This window comes from Girardinichthys multiradiatus, chromosome 18 (assembly GCF_021462225.1).
Source record: "Girardinichthys multiradiatus isolate DD_20200921_A chromosome 18, DD_fGirMul_XY1, whole genome shotgun sequence".
Classification (NCBI taxonomy): Eukaryota; Metazoa; Chordata; class Actinopteri; order Cyprinodontiformes; family Goodeidae; genus Girardinichthys; species Girardinichthys multiradiatus.
Window position 1 is genome coordinate 31,819,439 of NC_061810.1, and position 18,050 is coordinate 31,837,488.

General features: G+C 38.8%; 1 protein-coding gene and 1 pseudogene across 2 annotated transcripts; both read left to right on the forward strand.

Moving 5' to 3' along the window:
- Positions 1 to 4,547: 4,547 nt before the first annotated feature.
- LOC124884685 lies at positions 4,548 to 6,536 on the forward strand (annotated as a pseudogene).
- Positions 6,537 to 8,281: 1,745 nt separating this feature from the next.
- On the forward strand, positions 8,282 to 17,554 carry spartb (spartin b). Of its 2 annotated transcripts, XM_047392446.1 has the most exons (9): positions 8,282 to 8,526; positions 8,987 to 9,783; positions 10,979 to 11,176; positions 14,118 to 14,259; positions 14,374 to 14,568; positions 14,666 to 14,824; positions 15,805 to 15,895; positions 16,044 to 16,090; positions 16,651 to 17,554. In XM_047392446.1, the coding sequence occupies exons 2-9, from the start codon at positions 8,992 to 8,994 to the stop codon at positions 16,845 to 16,847; spliced, it is 1,821 nt and encodes a 606-aa protein (XP_047248402.1). In that variant the 5' UTR covers positions 8,282 to 8,526; positions 8,987 to 8,991; the 3' UTR covers positions 16,848 to 17,554. The 2 variants fall into 2 exon arrangements, with proteins under 2 accessions (XP_047248402.1, XP_047248403.1); XM_047392447.1 differs by lacking the exon at positions 16,044 to 16,090 and having other exon boundaries at positions 8,288 to 8,526.
- Positions 17,555 to 18,050: the final 496 nt, after the last annotated feature.

Consider the following 18,050-nt stretch of genomic DNA (forward strand, 5'->3'; position numbering starts at 1 on the left):
TTGTTTTGTGGGACTAGTGGCCTTTATTTTTCAGCTTTTTCTACGAATAGGCAGGCAGGAAATTACGTGGAGGGAAGGAGAAGACATGCAGCAAACATCACAGGGCCGAAACTCAAACCTGGGACAGCAGTGGTGAGGACAAAGGCCTCTGCACATGGGCCACACGCTCTACATCCACTCCGACAAGCCGCGACCATTGATGCACTTTTAACTGTACTTAAAATATTAAGTGAATGGCACAGAATCTTCTTCGGGTAAATCAGGACAAAACTAAAGTTATGGCACAGACATCCAGGGAGAGACACTCACAGCCCAACTTTAAACGCTGCCAATGAATCCTCAGATCAGGTCAGAATCCTCAGCATCATATTTGTATCCACCTTAAGTTTTACAAACAGGACTTGAAGGCAAGCTCCCATCACACCCATTTTAAATTCTCTCCATTGGCTACCTGTCCATTAAAACCTTTTGTGAACTGAGCTTTAGTTGCACCCTTCACCTTTGAGTTCAGTCCAGCTCATCAAATTGGCCGCAGTCTGAGTTGGAAATAAAAACCTCTTCATCTCTATGTGTCTCTTTAGACGAACAGTTTACAGCAATGGACAGAAATGGTGAAATGAACAGAATCTGAATTAGCTTTTGGACTGTGTCATAATATCGCCACAGGTTTACAACAGTAACAGTTTACACAATGGCCTTGGTGGAGGGATGAGTGAAAACTGTGACTTGCTGTGAGTCTGGCTGTAACGCTGCTTTAAATCACATCGTTACACCAGGATTTGCTGTATCTTTGGATTTTAGGCATGTAGAATGTAAGGTTTCTTCTCTTTTAAAGCTTCATAGGGAAAAGAGGAAAATAAAGTTAGGACTAGCATTAATTGGTATCATGTGTTCATCATTTTCCTTCTCCTCTGTGTCTGCTGTGTATTCATCTGGTGTTTTTTTATGATATGGTTCATTCACAAACAATCAACCATATTTCCTTTACTCAGTTGGGCTACATATGCCTGGGAGCAATTACGAAACTGTTGTACTGTACTGCTCTGCCTTGGTGTCAGCATATTCAAATAAATTATCTTGTTAAATGTAATTAAACTTCTCTGACAAAGCTTGCTTGATATATTGATATACTATTTAATATGTTGTCCAAGGAGCTTCAAATACATCACATAACAGAAAGCGTATGGGTGTAGCTACACATTCAGCTTAACACACGTTAAAGCCGTCTTTGAACCTAAGAGGTCTCTTTCATGTCTAAAGACATTTGCGTTACCCATGCTGAGTTTTAATAGAGACTGAATGAAATTGAAGCTTTTTTTTTTGCATGCAAGCTGGAGCTGGTTTACACAGATGATGGTTCTTCCTGTACTCTTCTCATTTTCATCTGACCTATACTCTACTCTAGTTTCAAAGAAAGGCCAAACATAAAGTCGTGTCATTTGGAAAAGTGACCATCAATCATTTCAAGATTTCATTTGAACACAGACCCTGCAGTATTTATTCATCCTACATAAAATGCAAGATGTTATGAAGCTGACTTTACGCTTAAGCAGAAAAGAAATACAAAAAAGTAATGACATATAGGCATGATTATCCCTCCATTTAAAAGAATGGCACAATGAAAACACACAAAAAATACACACAAAAATAGAATGAGACAATAACACTGTTCTTGTTGAAATAATTTGATTTGTAAAGACACTAAGTTATAGGGGAAAACGAAGTCAGCGAAAGGGAAGCAGTGGCAAAAACACTTTCATGAACTTTTTTGCGGTACTCAATTAACATCAACCGTGGTTGTATGGAAGGGATCCAGAGAGGAGCCTGTAAAAATGAGCACAACTTCACTTTCATTACAAGCTCACGTTTGGTTAACGCATAAAACCTTCCAAAAGTAAATTACCAACAATAAAGCCGTTTAATTACATTTTCATCTGTAATTCAGCCAGTGTAGTTTTTAAAAAGTCCACCGCTGAAACCCCTGAGGAATAACTGAGAAACATCAGTGCACCACCTGCTTGTCATTTTAAAGTTGGCTGTGTTGTTGGTCTTCATTCCTCATTGGGTTTTATCTTCTCTTTCAGTAGCAGAAATTGGCTGGAACATTCAAATCAGCCTTTACTTAGAATATAAACAGACTACGTTTCTTTTAGTTTATTTACTGTGTGGTGACTTTGTAGGGAAAACAAAAGGCTGTAATTTCTACAGCCTTTAATCACTGTAAAGAATTTAATGTTTGGGGTGTCTACACATGTTTCAGCCTCAAATTAACAAAAAACGAGGAGAAGCCACAAAAAAAGGAAGGAGAAAAGAGAAAAAGAAAAATACACTAGTAATGGCCTGCTATATATTCTCTTGTAAAGAGATTAGTGTCCCAAAAGGGACACTGATCTCACACATGAAGTGATGTCATTTTTTGTTAGAGTACTACGTTCTGCCCAATGACGCTTGATTTTATGCACACTGAAGTTACAGCTTTTATATGAATATTAGGGAGTAAAAGCTCGCCGGCTTCAACGACTACAGATTTAAATGTTAGGGACTATCTATGTTTTATTTCAAGAATATTCAAATGAGAATGTTTGTTTCTATTCTTTTAACCAGAATCGTGATGTACAGAAGTCAAGAAAATACAAACAAAGTAGCAACAAATTGTTATTTTTCAGAAAATATTTCAATCTGAGAACAATCTAATTATTTTTAACAGAAAAATGGAGATGGGCTTGAGGGGATTAAATGGGATATGGAAGTGAGTTAAAGCCCTATCATACCAAGACCACATGTGTGTAGAGCATGTCCAGTCCCAGCACTGTGGTGTCTGTGCACAATGAACGCTGGAAATCTGCCGCAGCGGAGGCAAGATGTGACTGATGTTTATCACATGCCTTCAGGCTCAAAGCAGCCATCACAGAAAAATCTGGTGACGTAAAGGAGAACAAAAGAGAGGTTGGATCACTTACTTCTAACACTTCTGTAGGTAAATCTTCAGGCTGTTTTTATTGTTCTCATGGTTTAATGTTCATCTGCTTGTGAAAAAGTCATGTAATGGTTATTAGTGGCACATTCAGAAAATGTAGCAGACAACATTGTTTACAGGCTTTAACTATTGAAGGATTGGATTTATTGAAACAACAAGCATTATGTTGTCCATGTTTGACTAGACTTCTTTATTTAAGAGGATGTTGCACCCTCTGCAGATCTAGAAAGCAGTCCAGATCTTTAATAAAACATAGCATTTCACAACATTTCAGCTTAATCATGCAACAATGCTTGTGTTTTTGTCTTGATTCCAAAATATATTTAACTTGTTAGACCCCTGTTGTGTTTTACATCCGTTTATCCTTTTATTTTCAGTAAGAAAATTATCATACCACATTTTGAGAAATGTTTAGCTGTGGCTTAAAACAATGTGAGCCAAAAATCTGCCAGTTTTTACTGTGGGTGGTCAGTAACAAAACGTTCAAATGGTACATTAAAGTTATCACACCCTCATGTACCTTCCGCTGAATTCTTAAATGTGTGTGGTTCTTTTGATCTTGTATAATTAATATGTTATAGTGTTACCCTTCCCTGCCCTCCAGTGGTCCTTTTCACAAACTGCAGAATTAGCCAAGCTTTGGTTTGGCAAAATAAATTAACAGCAAATAAGTAGATAGTAATAAGTAGATCTAAACCCATGTCAGTGGAACAGTGGATTTGATATTGCTGTAATAAACGTTGTTATTTGAGAATAATTAAAGAAGCGCATTTTTTAAGGACCCAATATTGTGTTTGGACAGTTAATATGTGTCTTAAAAAAACAGTTTAGGTATTTAAGAATAAATTTGTAGATTTACAGTTAAACAATAATTAAGAATAAAATGTTTGATGTCTAAAGGTGTTATTAACAAACTTGTCTTTAATATTCTGTCATGCTCGGTCTACCTGCGATGATGTGGAAGATGGGTTAATATAATGTTCCCTCCTGTTGTCCTCGGGTCAAAAGGACCCCTCAAAAAATCCACTTAATGCTATTTTTTTAACTTGACATTTGATGACTTTTCCTAGATTGGCCCCAACAATAGAAAAAGTGAAATGTTGTTTTTATTCATATTTCCATATAAGCTGTACAAAAAAAAGGTACAAAGGTGGTCTTCGGGTCAAAATGACCCGTGAGACAAATAGAGTTGAAATCAAGGTCACAGAGTTATTTACAAATCACAGGATGTTACAATGTTTTAGATGTGTCTCAGATCAATCCGTAGCAGAAGTAAACAGGCGGTGTTCTCGCAGGCTTCAGAAGACCACCTGTTTATTTCCAGAGGTTATAAAGGTGCTGCAGATAACAGGACCCCGAATTCTGTCTATGCTGAAGCCATGAGTGAGTGATATACTGCTGAAGACGCTGTAGAGATGATTTTCTCAGATGTCCAGCAAGACAACTCTGATTCAGAAGAGGAAGTGGAGGATGGAAGAAGATGGGGAGGAATACAACCCAGAGCATGATGAATCATTTTCAGAAGAAGAAGAAAACCCTGAAGCTGAAAGAGAAACTTTCCTTTCAAAAAATGGCAAAAATAACATGGTCCTCAGCAGCATATGACCAACACGGCAGGCGTGCAGAACAAAACATCATAAAGATGACCCCAGGACCCACAAGGTTTCTCATGCCCATGATATTGTCTCTACATTCTACCTGTTTATCACACCAGCAATAGAAAAAATAATCCTGGGGATGAGACATCTGGAGGGTTTTCGCAAATATGGAGACAGCTGGAAAAAGATGGATGAGATTGACCTGCAGGCCTACTTAGGGCTGCTAATCTTAGCAGGTGTATACAGGTCCCAAGGTGAGGCTGCAGCTAGTCTATGAGATGCTGAGAGTGAAAGGCGAATTTTCCGTCTTTCACACCTACTCAAGACTGCTACGATTTGATGACCGTGAGTCAAGACCAGCAAGACGTGTGACAGACAAACTTGTGGCCATAAGAGAGGTATGGGACAAGTGGGTGGAGCGGCTGCCCTACCTCTACGATCCAGGGCCTGACGTAACAGTGGATGAACAACTGGTTCCATTTAGAGGTAATCTGTTTTCACATTTGTAATAAAAGTGATTTTCACTATTGATTTCTTTGACTGTTTCCTGTGACACTGATACTAATCACTGATGCTAATGTCTTTTGTCCTTTCTGGCAGTATATGCCCAGCAAGCCAGCAAAATATGGGATCAAGTCATGGGTGGCTTGCGATGCCAAATCAAGCTGTGCTTGGAAAATGCAAGTCTATACTGGGAAGCCGACCAGTGAATACCCAGAGAAGAACCAGGGGATGCGAGTTGTGCTTGATGTGACAGAGGGACTGAGGGGTCACAATGTGACATGTGACAATTTCTTCACCTCTTATCAACTCGGACAGCAGCTCCTGAAGAGGAAGATCACCATGGCTGGTACAGTTTGAAAGAATAAGCCTGAGCTCCCACCTGCACTGCCTGCGTCAAAGGAGAGAGGTCCTCTCCACAAAGTTTGCCTTCATGCCCAACACCACTCTAGTTTCCTACCTCCCAAAGAAAAACAAGAATGTAGGTCTTCTGAGCACACTGCGCACAGACGGTGACATTAGCGATCGTGAGGACAGGAAGCCAATCATCATCCTAGACTACAACTGCAACAAAGGAGGTGTGGACAACCTGGATAAGGTGATTGGAACATATAGCTGCAGAAGAATGACTGCCCGCTGGCCTCTGGTCATCTTCCACAACATCATTGATGTTTCCTCCTACAATGCCTTTGTGATTTGGAGAAAGATCAACCCAACCTGGATGTCTCATAAGCAGAACAAGAGGAGGTTGTTCCTGGAGCAGCTAGGAAAGGCACTTGTAACTCCACTCATTGCAAGAAGGAAGCATGTCTCCCGCACAGAACCTTCAGCAGCAGTTGTGAAAGCTATTCAGAGTGCAGGACCTCCTGATCAACCTGAGGATCCATCTACCACAGCCACTTCCCCAGCTAGGGCAAGTAAGAGGAAGAGATGTCAGTTCTGCCCTCAAAAAAGAAGGGCTGTAAAACACATACTGTGTGCTGCAGGTGTAAGAAATATATCTACAAGGGCTGTGCACTTGTATACTGCCCTACATGTGCTAATTAGTTGAATGGGTTATGTTATTTTTCATATTTTTGTATTATACATTGTCTTAAATTGTTCGCTGGAGAAAAAAAATGAAACTGAGTCATTGGGATGAATAAAAATGTATTCAAAACTCCATTTTGCACATTTTTTTCTTTTCTTAAGCTATAGAAATTCAAGTGAAGAAGGAAAACTCAAGTATTCACACATTTTGAGCTCAATGACAATATGTAAGATGAAATTTGGAGTTTAAAATTCAATTAAGCTGTTTATATTGGGGGTTATACAGAAAATGACAACAGGAGGGTTAAGAATAATCGCTTCAGATTTCTCAAAGCATTTATATATTGACTTCATATTCATATTATTTCCAGAGCCAAATCTTGAAAAGTTTTTGCTGTAAATGTTCGTGTTTTTGTTTAATAGTAGATTGACAAATGGAGTGAGCAACAGTTATGTTTATAACCACATTAACGTTGAAGACTCCGGCGTATTTGTTAACCTAACAACTCAGTTGTGGCCTTGTGGAAATGTTTTATCATTATTAATCCCAGTTTTAAGGGTTACTTTTTTAGTACCAACCTTTAAAGATTAATTAAAAAACTCTTTGTATTTTAATTTCTATCTATTCGGTACAAAGATTTATTTTTGAGAAAGCTCGGCTTCATTAAAAGTAAGTGCTGCGGTTACGTGCAAGAGCACAAGAGAGCAGTGGTTGAATTCTATCAAGAGCACTTCAAGACTTAAGGCCTATATTTTGCCTTAAAGCTCAGCTATAAACGTAAATGTATCCACCATAGTTATTACCATCACATTCGCTCATATTTGACCATTTCAACTTTTACCTCTACAGACCACTATAAAACAAATTGTGTCTGAACTGTTCGTCTTCCGGTCAGAGATTTATTTTGAAAATATTTTCCGGAAGTGTCTATGCTTTTTGCAGGTTAATAGGTAGCATCTTCACAGCAGTGCAGCCACAACACGACCACAAAAAGGCAGAAAATAGGCTTTACACCATGTACTACAAAGAAGAAAGCATTGTAATAATTATATCAGTAAAGTAGTAAAAGGCTTTAGCATATCAACTCACCATAACCGGACAGCTTTATTCATAACATTGCTGTCCATTCTATGGTTACACTTCCGGTTGTTATTTTCACAATGAAAGCAAAGTAAAAAAAAAAAAGAAAATTGTAACGATAAAATTAGCCTTTCCTGTCATGACAGTTTTGCTTTAAAAGATCGGAAGTACGCGGGGGAAAATGAAAACAACGCTTGACTTTTGAGTATTATCAAACAGGAGTCTGCTTAAATTTATCCAGCAGGTGTATTGTGTGAAAATAATATTTGCTAGCTGGAATAAACGCTAGCTTCAAGATGATAACTACGAAGTAAGCTGACTGACTTTAGAGGTCGTGCACGTATATGTACAGTACCTTTTTCAGTTTTAGCCTCTACAGGCCCGTTTAACTCGTTTTCTTCAGACGTTTAATTCTAGAAGTATTTCTCGCAAACAATAATGTTAGTGCAACTTTTTTAACGGTTGTAAAACAAGCGGTGTGTGTTTTCTTTAGTGATAGAAAACAGCTGATCAAGTCTCATTTGTTTTATTTTTTATTTTATTTTATTTGGAAAATGTTATATTAATAAATGTAAGTGGTCGAATGCAAACCCCAAATATGTTTAAATTCCAAGCTGAACTAAAAGCCTACTTTGGAACCCTGGAAGGCTCAATAAATCCGAAAGCCATGAAGACCCTAAATAAATGTAATCATAAAGTAATTTAGTTTAAATATCTGACATGTACCCCTCACGTTTTTGGTATATTTAAGTTTTTTATACATTCTTTTATTTTTTTTTTATTTTCAGAATTTTTTCAGTTCAGTTCACTGATTTTCGTATGCTTAATTGTACCTTGTTAATTAAAACATTTTAATAGATTGTGACCACAAGAGGGCAGCAAACAGCCAGATACAAGGAACCGACACCCTTTATAATTCAGCCACTTTTGCACTTGCGTAAAATTTGTAAAGAGCCGCAAAACACACACACACAATGGAGAGACAGAGCAACTCGTTATAATGTTTATCTTTGCTGCCTCCAGTGGTCACAATGAAAAACTGCGAATTTAGTCAGTTATACTTCCCGCTAATACTTTCACAATAAAAGCAAAGCTGTGCTAATAACGACAATGATAGCGTTAGTTTTCCGGTCACGACAGTTTTGATTCGAAAGGTCATGAGGACGTGCAGCGACATCGAAATACGACTCTTGACTGTTTTGGGAGTCGTCAAACAGCAGAACCTACTTAACTTTAGCAAGCAGGTGTATTTGTGAAGACTGTTCAGTACCTGGAAAAAACGTCAGCTTAAGGACTGCTAAGTGCTAATTAAGCTGCTCTTTGATACCTGACCCACTACGGTAAGACGCTGCATGATAATAAGCTCACGCAGCTATGTTAGCTGTAAACGTCATGTTAGCAAAGTTCTCGGTGGTATTTACATTACATCTATTTACATGACAGACTTTAGTCCAGCTGTTGCAGCTGACGTTGTTTATAAAGAGATGCTAGCCGTCGTGGGCTTTACGTTTAGCCATCAGAATTAGCATGGAGGCTAATGAGAACATTTCAGATATGAGACAGTCCAACTCAAAGAGCCCGTATCGATTAGGTAGTGTATTATTGATAGCATCCATGTAAACTTAAACATGCGACATGTTTAATATCTGAAGATCTGGTTGAGTTAGGTGTTGGCGAGGTGTCGCCCCAAAGTAAAAGTTAAAGGTTAGCGTATCTTGAACTTGATACGTTTGTTTTCTTTAATTGTTGCTTTTACGTGATAGTTTATGCTGCTAAAATGTGTGAAACTTCTTGTGTCAGAGGGAATGGAGCAGGCCAAACAAGATGCATTTGATAATGCCAGACTCCAAGTGATCAAAGATGGCTATGAAAGTGCCTTTCAGTGCATCAATCAAGGACTATCAGCAGATGAAGCTGGAGAAAAGTCGCAAGCTCTGGAGCTCTACAAGCGAGGTCGACAGCATCTTCTCAGGGGCATTAGTGTGCCTTCTCGGGGAGAGGAGTGTGTTGGCAGCTCATGGGAATCAGCCCGACAAATGCAGCAGAAGATGCAGGAGACACTGAACAACATCACCACACGCCTTGCAGTGCTGGAGACCAGCTATGACCTTACATCTGCAACCACAAAGAGCTCCAGTGGTGCAGATATGTCTGCAGGAGATCTCTACCCAAAGCTCGGCACTAAAGAAAAGCCCGAAAGGCCAGCCCCACCAAGGCCAGCCCCACCAAGCCAGGCTGCAGCAGCTGTAGGTGGCATGGCTGCAAGCCATAGCCCAGTGGTTCAAGTCGAACAGCCCCCAGCTTACTCTCCTCAGGCTGCTGATGGCCATGTTTCTATCTCTTATGGGACAGAATCAGGGGAGATGTCACTGGTTGGGGATGATTTCTACAGTCGTACATCTACCTCCACATCATCTCCCCAGAGCATGGGTGAAGATGGAGAGGAGCTGCTGTACATCCCTTATGGCGTTCAGATATTCTTCGTCACACCTGAGGGGCAAGTAAGCGCCCCATCATACCCTGGCTACCTGCGGCTAGTGAAGTTTACCAGTGATTTCTCTGATAGGATTCCCAGGAGGCCGCCAGCATTTCTGCAGGTAGGACAGAAACCCTCAGATGATGATGATTATACTAACCTTCATGACTGTCTGGTGCAATAGGTGGAAAACAAATCTCATTACTGTTGTGTCACCATCTGCCTTTACTTGGTCTTGTGCCCTTTAACCTGATTTTTTAAGATCTCTTTGACTGAGGAGGAGATAGGCTTGTTAATGATCAATATTCCTTGTCCTGTGTACACAGTCATGTGAGTGCCCTAATCCCATTGACTATGATGTCATCCAGCAGAGAGTACCTGATCAGGATTAGACGTGTTACACTTGTTCTTAATCACTAAATGCTACCTATTTGGGATTCTGCTTCTATAATTAAATACTATAGAGCTCTTTTAAATGCTGTTTGGAAAGTTCAGCTGCAATTTGACTGTTTCTGTTTAGGGGAAACAGTAAACAGACTAGCTAGACTAAGCTAAAAGCTTTCAAAACAAAAGAATTGGCAGTACATGGCAGAAGTATTTGTTTAAGGCATCCAGAGTCCATGAACAGGAATAATAAAGGGGAAGACAACTTAAGCAAGGCCATGGAGCTTTGTTTGGTTAAAGGTTCTCAGATCTTTGAACCACTAAATTGATTTGTTTAACGTGGAGGCTCTGCGTACACACTACTGCCTGTGATAAGAAGAAACTAATAAAAACTAGGTAAACAAATTAGTTCATTACCGAGAGTGCAGATCAGTCCAGAACACACTGAATGTTAAATTATTTTTGCTCTTTTTTTGTTTTGTTTTGTTTTTTCCTGCTGGGTCATGAGGCTGAAATGTTGGTCTTTGCTGGGGAATTTCCCTAGCATCCTTCCCTTCTATGGGATGACATCAATGACTCACATGAGTGAGAGTAATTATATAAACCCTCTCTTACACTGGTGTGCCCTGTAATCGTGTTAGACATGCAGCGATCAGAGGACAGCAGTGTTCTCTGGTTGGCCGTATTGTTTTCCTCATCAGTATGAATCAAGTTTTATTCCAACCCTGAGAACCTCTCTCTGTTAATATATTTACTTGGACTTCCATGTAAATTCACCCAATGTTGTGCTTTGCCATATATTGTTAAGGAATAAATCAAAAAATTAGATTCTGTCACACATTACTACCATCTCTTTTGCTATCAGGCATTAATTGCTTTTATTTTTCTGCCATTTCCAGGTGTTTTCCTAACTGTCCTTTGCTTCCTGGTAGGTGTGTGACTGGCTCTACCCTCTGATGTCTGTGGATTCCCCAGTGCTACTGTGTAACACTGGGGTTTTTATGTTTCCGGACATGATGGCGCCAGGTCCAGGTTACTATGTGGGGGTGGTGTTGTCGTCTGAGCTCCCTGCAGCAGACAGAGACTCTTTTAAGGACCTGCTATCCCAGATGACAGATCTCAGGGTTCAGGTCGGTGTTTCTGCATTGTGATGTCTGCAACAACACATAATGTTTTATTTGCAAGTCAGGTGAGGGTGCACTTCTAGATGTGTAACACTATAGGTGACATTTTGTCATTCATTCTATTGCGGCTTCTCGGTGTTGAAAGTCACCAATGGATATTTACACAATTCGCTTTTAGCAAATCCTCATGTCCTGCTGGGATTCACAGAGTTATTTTAGGAAAATGGTGCTGAACTTTGAGTGTTCTGCAGTGCAACGGGCATTGAGATGTTGTCATCTTTACTTTTCAAATCATTACTTTATTTGTTGACATTTCTGGCCTAACTCTGAGCTTTAGCTGCTATTGTTAACCTGACATGCCTGTGCTCTATCTCACTGGCATCCTAAATATGTTTTCCCTCTAATGCTGTACAGCTCCTTGCAAAAAATGTATTCCAGTTGAACTATTTCACATGTCACAATACAACCAGAAACTTCAATGTGTTTTATTGGGGTTTTATGCGACAGACCAACACAAGGTGGTTCATCCTTGTGTGGTGGAATGAAAGGATGCATGGTTGTCCAAGAAGTGTGGCATTATTTTTCTCTTTTGCACATCTAGAGACTCAATTTTTGCTCAGTCTTTGAAAATGGTCAGTCAGACGGGATGAAGAGCATCTGTAAATAATAATTGAAGTTTTCTCACACATTCTACTTTGAATTCATGCTCTAAACCATTCCACTGTAACTCTGGCCTCTCAGTATAATGTTGTTGTCCTGGTGGAATGCGAACCTCTGCCCCAGTCTCAAGTTTTTTGCAGCCTCTAACATAGTTTCTTCCAGACCTGTCCTGGATTTAGCTCTATCCATCTTCCTATCTACTCTCAGCTTTCCTGTCCCTGTTCATGAAAAACATTTCCAGAACATGATGCTCCCACATCTGTGTTTCACATGGAATGGTGTGTTTAGGGTGATGTCCAGCATTAATATTCAACCACACATAGTGTATGTCATTTAACCCCAGCTCAAGGCTTGTGGCAAACTTTAAATTTGACTTCTTATGGCATTCATTCAGCAATGGCTTTTTTTCGTTCTGACAAATAGATTCTCCCTCCTTAGCCGTGGATCTCTGCAGCTCCCCCAGAGTTAGAAAGGGCCTCATGCCTGCTTCCATGACTATTTGTCTTCAAGCCTGCTCTCTGTCATACTCTTTATTTTTAAATGTAGAGTTGAATCCGTGAGATACGATTGTTCCCAAACTTATCCATATCCCTGGCAGATTCAGGTTTAAAGTAATCTCTTAATTTGACAAGTATGTTTAGATGTCAAGACATAAACCAGGGTTTCTTAACGCTGGTCCTCAGGGCCCTCTATCCTACATGTTTTAGGTGCTTACCTGCTGCCACACACCCGATTTAACTGAAAGGTTGATTCAGGCTTCTGTAGCACTTGAGGGCATGTAGGAGGTAAATGGAATCATTTGAACATGGAGGACGGTGGGCCCTGAGTACCAGGGTTAGGAAACACTGATATAAACATTTTGGAATGGCCCAGCCGGTTCCAACTGGAATCTAGGAGAATCTGAGAAAAGGAGCTGAGGATTAGGGTGATGGCAAGGAGGCCATCCAACCTTAAAAATGATGAACTCATCTCCCAAGATAATCAAAATACAAGTGGAAGCATACCAAAGGTGGTCAACAATTATACGAAGGGTTTGATTGCTGGGATGCCAATAAAGCCTTTTTCATTGACTTTTGAGAAGGATATAAATAGATTTTAACATGCTGGTTTTAATTAAAGTGTAAATTAAAAACAGCAATATTTTTGCTTTAAAAATTGATTCACCATTTACATTTTATCTATTGAGATATGCCTGTTTCATTTCTAACCCCAAACAAACTTCTTGGTGGAATAACAATAATTTTCAGTCGAAATCAATGATTTCATGATGCTGTTTGTTCACTAATATTTTCTAACAAACCCCCGCGGCTCCACAGAACAGCTGCATTCATACTGAGATTAAATTACACACAGGTGGTCTATATTCAAGGGACATACCACACTTTTCAGATTTTTATTTATAGAAATGTTTATAAATAATATTTTCTTTAGCTATGCATTACTTTGTGTAAGTTTATCACATAAAATCCTAATAAAATACATTGGAGTTTGTGGTTTTGAATACTTTTTCTGTAACATCTTAACAGATACGTGTATTTTTTAGCATTTAACTTTACTGCTTTTTTATGGCCTGCCTGAAAATCTTGAAAGTAATTGATCTTTGGCTCTTATAGAAAAGTTGCTGCTGTATACAGGATATGTAAAGGCTGCTGACCGAAGAGAATTTTCTATTTTTCTTTAAATCACATTAACCTGGCATGAAACGCCTGGTTCTACTTACTTCTGATCTGGCATCCCTCCCCGAGTTAGCCCTGCCTCAGCAGTGTAGGGATTTGATACTGGCAGGTGAGGAGAATTAATCGGGTATAATGCTCTTATCTACAGCCCTTCGAACAACCTCAGAGCCTCGGCTGAAAGACAAATGTCAGTTCAGTCTTGGTGTAAGGAGAGATGCTGCTTCAGAGAAATGCCAGACAAGGTCACTTTCCACAAATGCAATCAGGGTAGATATCTTCTCTGATGGACGTGGTACCCTGTCAGAGAGTAAGCTCTTTTTATTGTTTTTATTTTTGGTTCAAGCAGAACATTTGAGATTTTCAGCTCAAATGTTGCACGGCCTTCTTTAAAATGGCAGTCAGTTTGGGGTAAACAGATGGCACTTTGCGATGGGAAGCCCAGAATGAGAGGAGCTATTGTGTTCTGTCTCTTTGTTTTGTGTACTGCCTGAACTGGGAGCCAGATTTTTTTTCTCCAATGATTTGGACTGGCAACTAATCCTTGATTGCAGTCCTCATACATTGTTTGCCGTTTTTCAGTTGCTTACCAATAAATGTGTTTGTTCGGTCAGTCCCCAGATGAAGCTGCAGATTCAGTTAATCTTAGTCAGAAGGTGTCCATTTCTGCACCTGAGGAGACACAACCAGCAGAGACCGAAGAGGAGAATGGTTTGCCTGAATGGAGTGAAAAGGTGGCAAATGGGATCTTAACTGGTGAGGTCATATGGTGTCCTTCAATTCCAGTATCTACATACTTTATTTGTATGAATATACAGTGCTCAGAAGTATATCTCTGTGATCCAGATTGACCCTATTTGATCTTATTAGGTGCATCCTGGTTAAGCTGGGGTTTGGTCAAAGGTGCTGAGTACACAGGCAAGGCTATTCAAAAGGGGGCGTCTAAACTCAGGGAACATATCACTCCAGAGGACAAGCCCACCGATGTCGGCCCCACTGTAACCAAAAGCCTCTATGTGGCAAAGCAAGCAACAGGAGGAGCTGTTAAAGTCAGCCAGTTTCTAGGTGACTAACACGTCTTTAGTCGGCATGTTTTACTGATCTTGTGCGATTAGTGGGTTTTGCGGTGAACCTCTAATGGAGTGATACTCTTTCTCTGCAGTGGACGGGGTGTGTACTGTGGCTAACTGTGTTGGTCGAGAGTTGGCTCCTCATGTGAAAAAACATGGAGGCAAGCTGATTCCTGAGTCCATGAAGAAAGATAAGGATGGGCGCTCGAACATCGATGGAGCAATGGTGGTAGCTGCCAGTGGAGTGCAAGGTAGGGAGAAACTACACTTTATGTAACCTCAAAGGATTTTATATAATACCCTCTAAAAGTATGTATTTCCTTTTAACTCATTCACATTACTATGTAACCTTACAACCAAAACCTTAATGTATTTAATTGTCTTGTATTGTCCTATAATAAAAGGTAGTGCACTGTTGTCAAGAAGGGTAAAGGTGCATAGTTTTTAGTGTCTTCGTAATGATGTGTGGTGTGTGTTAACATTCAGCTCCTTTTTACTGTGATACCCCAAAATAAGATTCAGTGCAGAGTCAGAAGTCACTGAATTTCTAAACAGAGTACACACATGTGTAATTAAATCTAAGTAGAAATACAGCTCTACTGTGAAGGGTTCAGATGTTTCTAAGAGAACATCACTGGACACCCGACCGGTCGAGGATAAACTGCAAGTACATGGCTCTCCATCTAAACTGAGTTTAGTTTGATTGAGCTTGAGCTATTTTGCAACGCATAATGGAATAATATTTTAGACATAAGACAACAAATGCGTGCCACACTTTGAAATGTTTTATTTGTAAAGAAAATTTCAACTATTTTCCTTCTACTTTACAATTCTGCACTATTTTGTGTTTGTCACATAAAATCACAATTAAAATCTACTGAAGTTTGTGGTCGATGCATGACAAAATATGAAAAGGTTAATGGGTATGAATATGTTTCCCAGGTAGCGTTTGTTTAGCTTGGAGGGTGAACGTGTGTTTGCAGTCATTTTAGGAGTAGACTTGCTGAGGGAGCTCCAATATGTTTTGTATTTTTGTGTGATATACTCCATTTTTTGCACCAGCTAGTTTTATAACATTATGAAACCAGCTTTAGACAATTTTATTAATCCCAATGGTTAATTGATTTGCATCCAACCCAGATATAGGTGCAAGTTTTTACTTGACTCAGTTTTAGAAAAATATAAGAAAAGTGTCTTTAATAGAGTATGTGTAAATGTTGTATTTGACTAGGATTTGCCACTGTGTGGAATGGTCTGGAAGTAGCAGCTAAGGACATCACCACAAATGTTGCAGCAGAAACGGTCACCACCATGAAACATAAGTAGGTTTTTGTGCATTCACTTTTTTCCCTCACCACTTTCACAGCTTACTAGATGTTTTTTCTTTGTATGTTGAAAATGACCCTTATACACTATAGAAGCCAAATCAAATATGTACTCACTTGTATTGCTCTACAATTTGCTTTACAGATATAGAGGTCTACAAAACATCTTTGACACATCTAATGAGAAGAACAGTAATACTTCCTAACAATACACAGCTGCATCATTTGTTCAAAAAACTAATTACAGGCATATTTCCCTTTTCTTCCAAGGATTTTTGGTTTTGCATAATCCACTCCACAGTCCTATTCAGCACCAGTTCACTTTACTTTCCTCTGCTTGTGCTAACTTACTTCACAATGCTGCATCACAGATTTCTGTCTGACTCTTAACATCTTTCCATACTCTATGAATTGGAGTTGATTGTTTGTATGTTTAAATAATTATGTCTAAAGAATTTCAAAACTCTGGGTTGTAAAGATGGTTTTATTTAAACCATTCTTAGATTCAATTAGCAGAATAATAATTGAAAGAGCTTTTGCAATAATTTAAATGGCCTAATTCTTTTTATTTAAAGCAAATTCTAAATTGAATTTTGAAAGCAGATTTTTGTTAAGAGCATTGTTTTTTGATTGTGGATGTGCATGGGTGCAATTCTTAAATGTAAATTCTGCATGACATCTTTGCAATCCTTGCACTGCGTCTAATTAATTCTTTTACTCTGACGTCTCACCTGATCTGACTCTGCTGCCAGGTACGGCAGCGCGGCAGGACAAGCCACAGACAACGCGGTCAATTCTGCCATTAATGTCGGTATTACTGCCTGCAATATTGACAACCTGGGGATCAAAGCTGTGGTTAAAAGAACTGGAAAGCAAACGGCGCAGGCCATTTTGGAAGACTACAAGCTTCAGGAAAAAACGCAGAATGAGAAGGAAGTGGAGAAATTGAAGAAATAGCTGCTGGGATCCTGCCTCGTTTTCTTAACAATGCCTTAAAACGTATTTACTAATCAGAGTAGTCTATATTTAATATTCATTATTTATAAGAGTAGGTCGCTACTGTGATATGCATATTCTACAGATTGGTATAGCCCTCAAGCACTTTAACATTTTTATAATATACAACAGATGGATCAAAATCTAGAAAATGGAAACCAAACTTTTAAGCACAATACACAATAAATATTTATTTTTAGGGCAAGATTTTACAAATTCACTAGATAGTTAAAAACACCAAATATTTGTGTGGTATCAGATCCAATCTGTAAGAAAACTGTATTTTATTTCAGTTGATTGATCAGCTACAATGTTTTTTGTCTGTGGAGTTTACCTCTTAGTGTGCATATAAACAATATTTTAAAAGTCTAACATGCTGGATAAACTGAAAGTGTAAAGTTTCTCTGTACTCATCTTTTTGTTTAATCTTCCATAAAGAGCATTCCTGCAGTATACTACAGTGATTAAAATATTGCCTCACCTGAATGTATGAAAAGTCCAAATCTAAAAATGACTGATATTTGTATTGGCAGCTGTAAAAACACCTTTTGTTGTGCAGCTTTGCTGCAGACATCCTGAAAATGTTACTTTAAATGGTAATCAAGGTTTCTTCTGTGTGAGAGGTGAACAAAATAAAATGAAATGAATGTGTGATTCCAACTTGGTACTGAAAATCCTTTTTGTCTTTTTAAATTGTCTGATTTGTCTCCTTTTTTAGTCCAACCTTAGGCTGCCAGCTGATGATTAAAATCTTTTGAGCAATAATTGAACTCTTATACTTGCTTCTCACCTGAAATACTTGAATACAAATGTTTTGACAAATTAAAAATAATTGATTCACTTGACATTATAGTCATTGCCAACCACCTTTGCTCAATACTCCTAGTGACTGGAGAATATTGGATCAAGAATATTCAACTTTTCCTTCAAACTAGGGGAAATGTATACATTTTACAATAATTACACTAGATATTTTCAGAAGTACAAACATCAAGTAAATACTATAGTATGAAGTCCAGTGAGTTATATGGTTTGCATTTTTTCCTGTCAACTTTTTGTCTAAATCAGTGTTTTTATACTGTCACTAAACTGTTTCTCCTACAGAGTGGATGATTCTTGACATTGCTCTTTGAGTGGATGACTGATCGATTGTAAA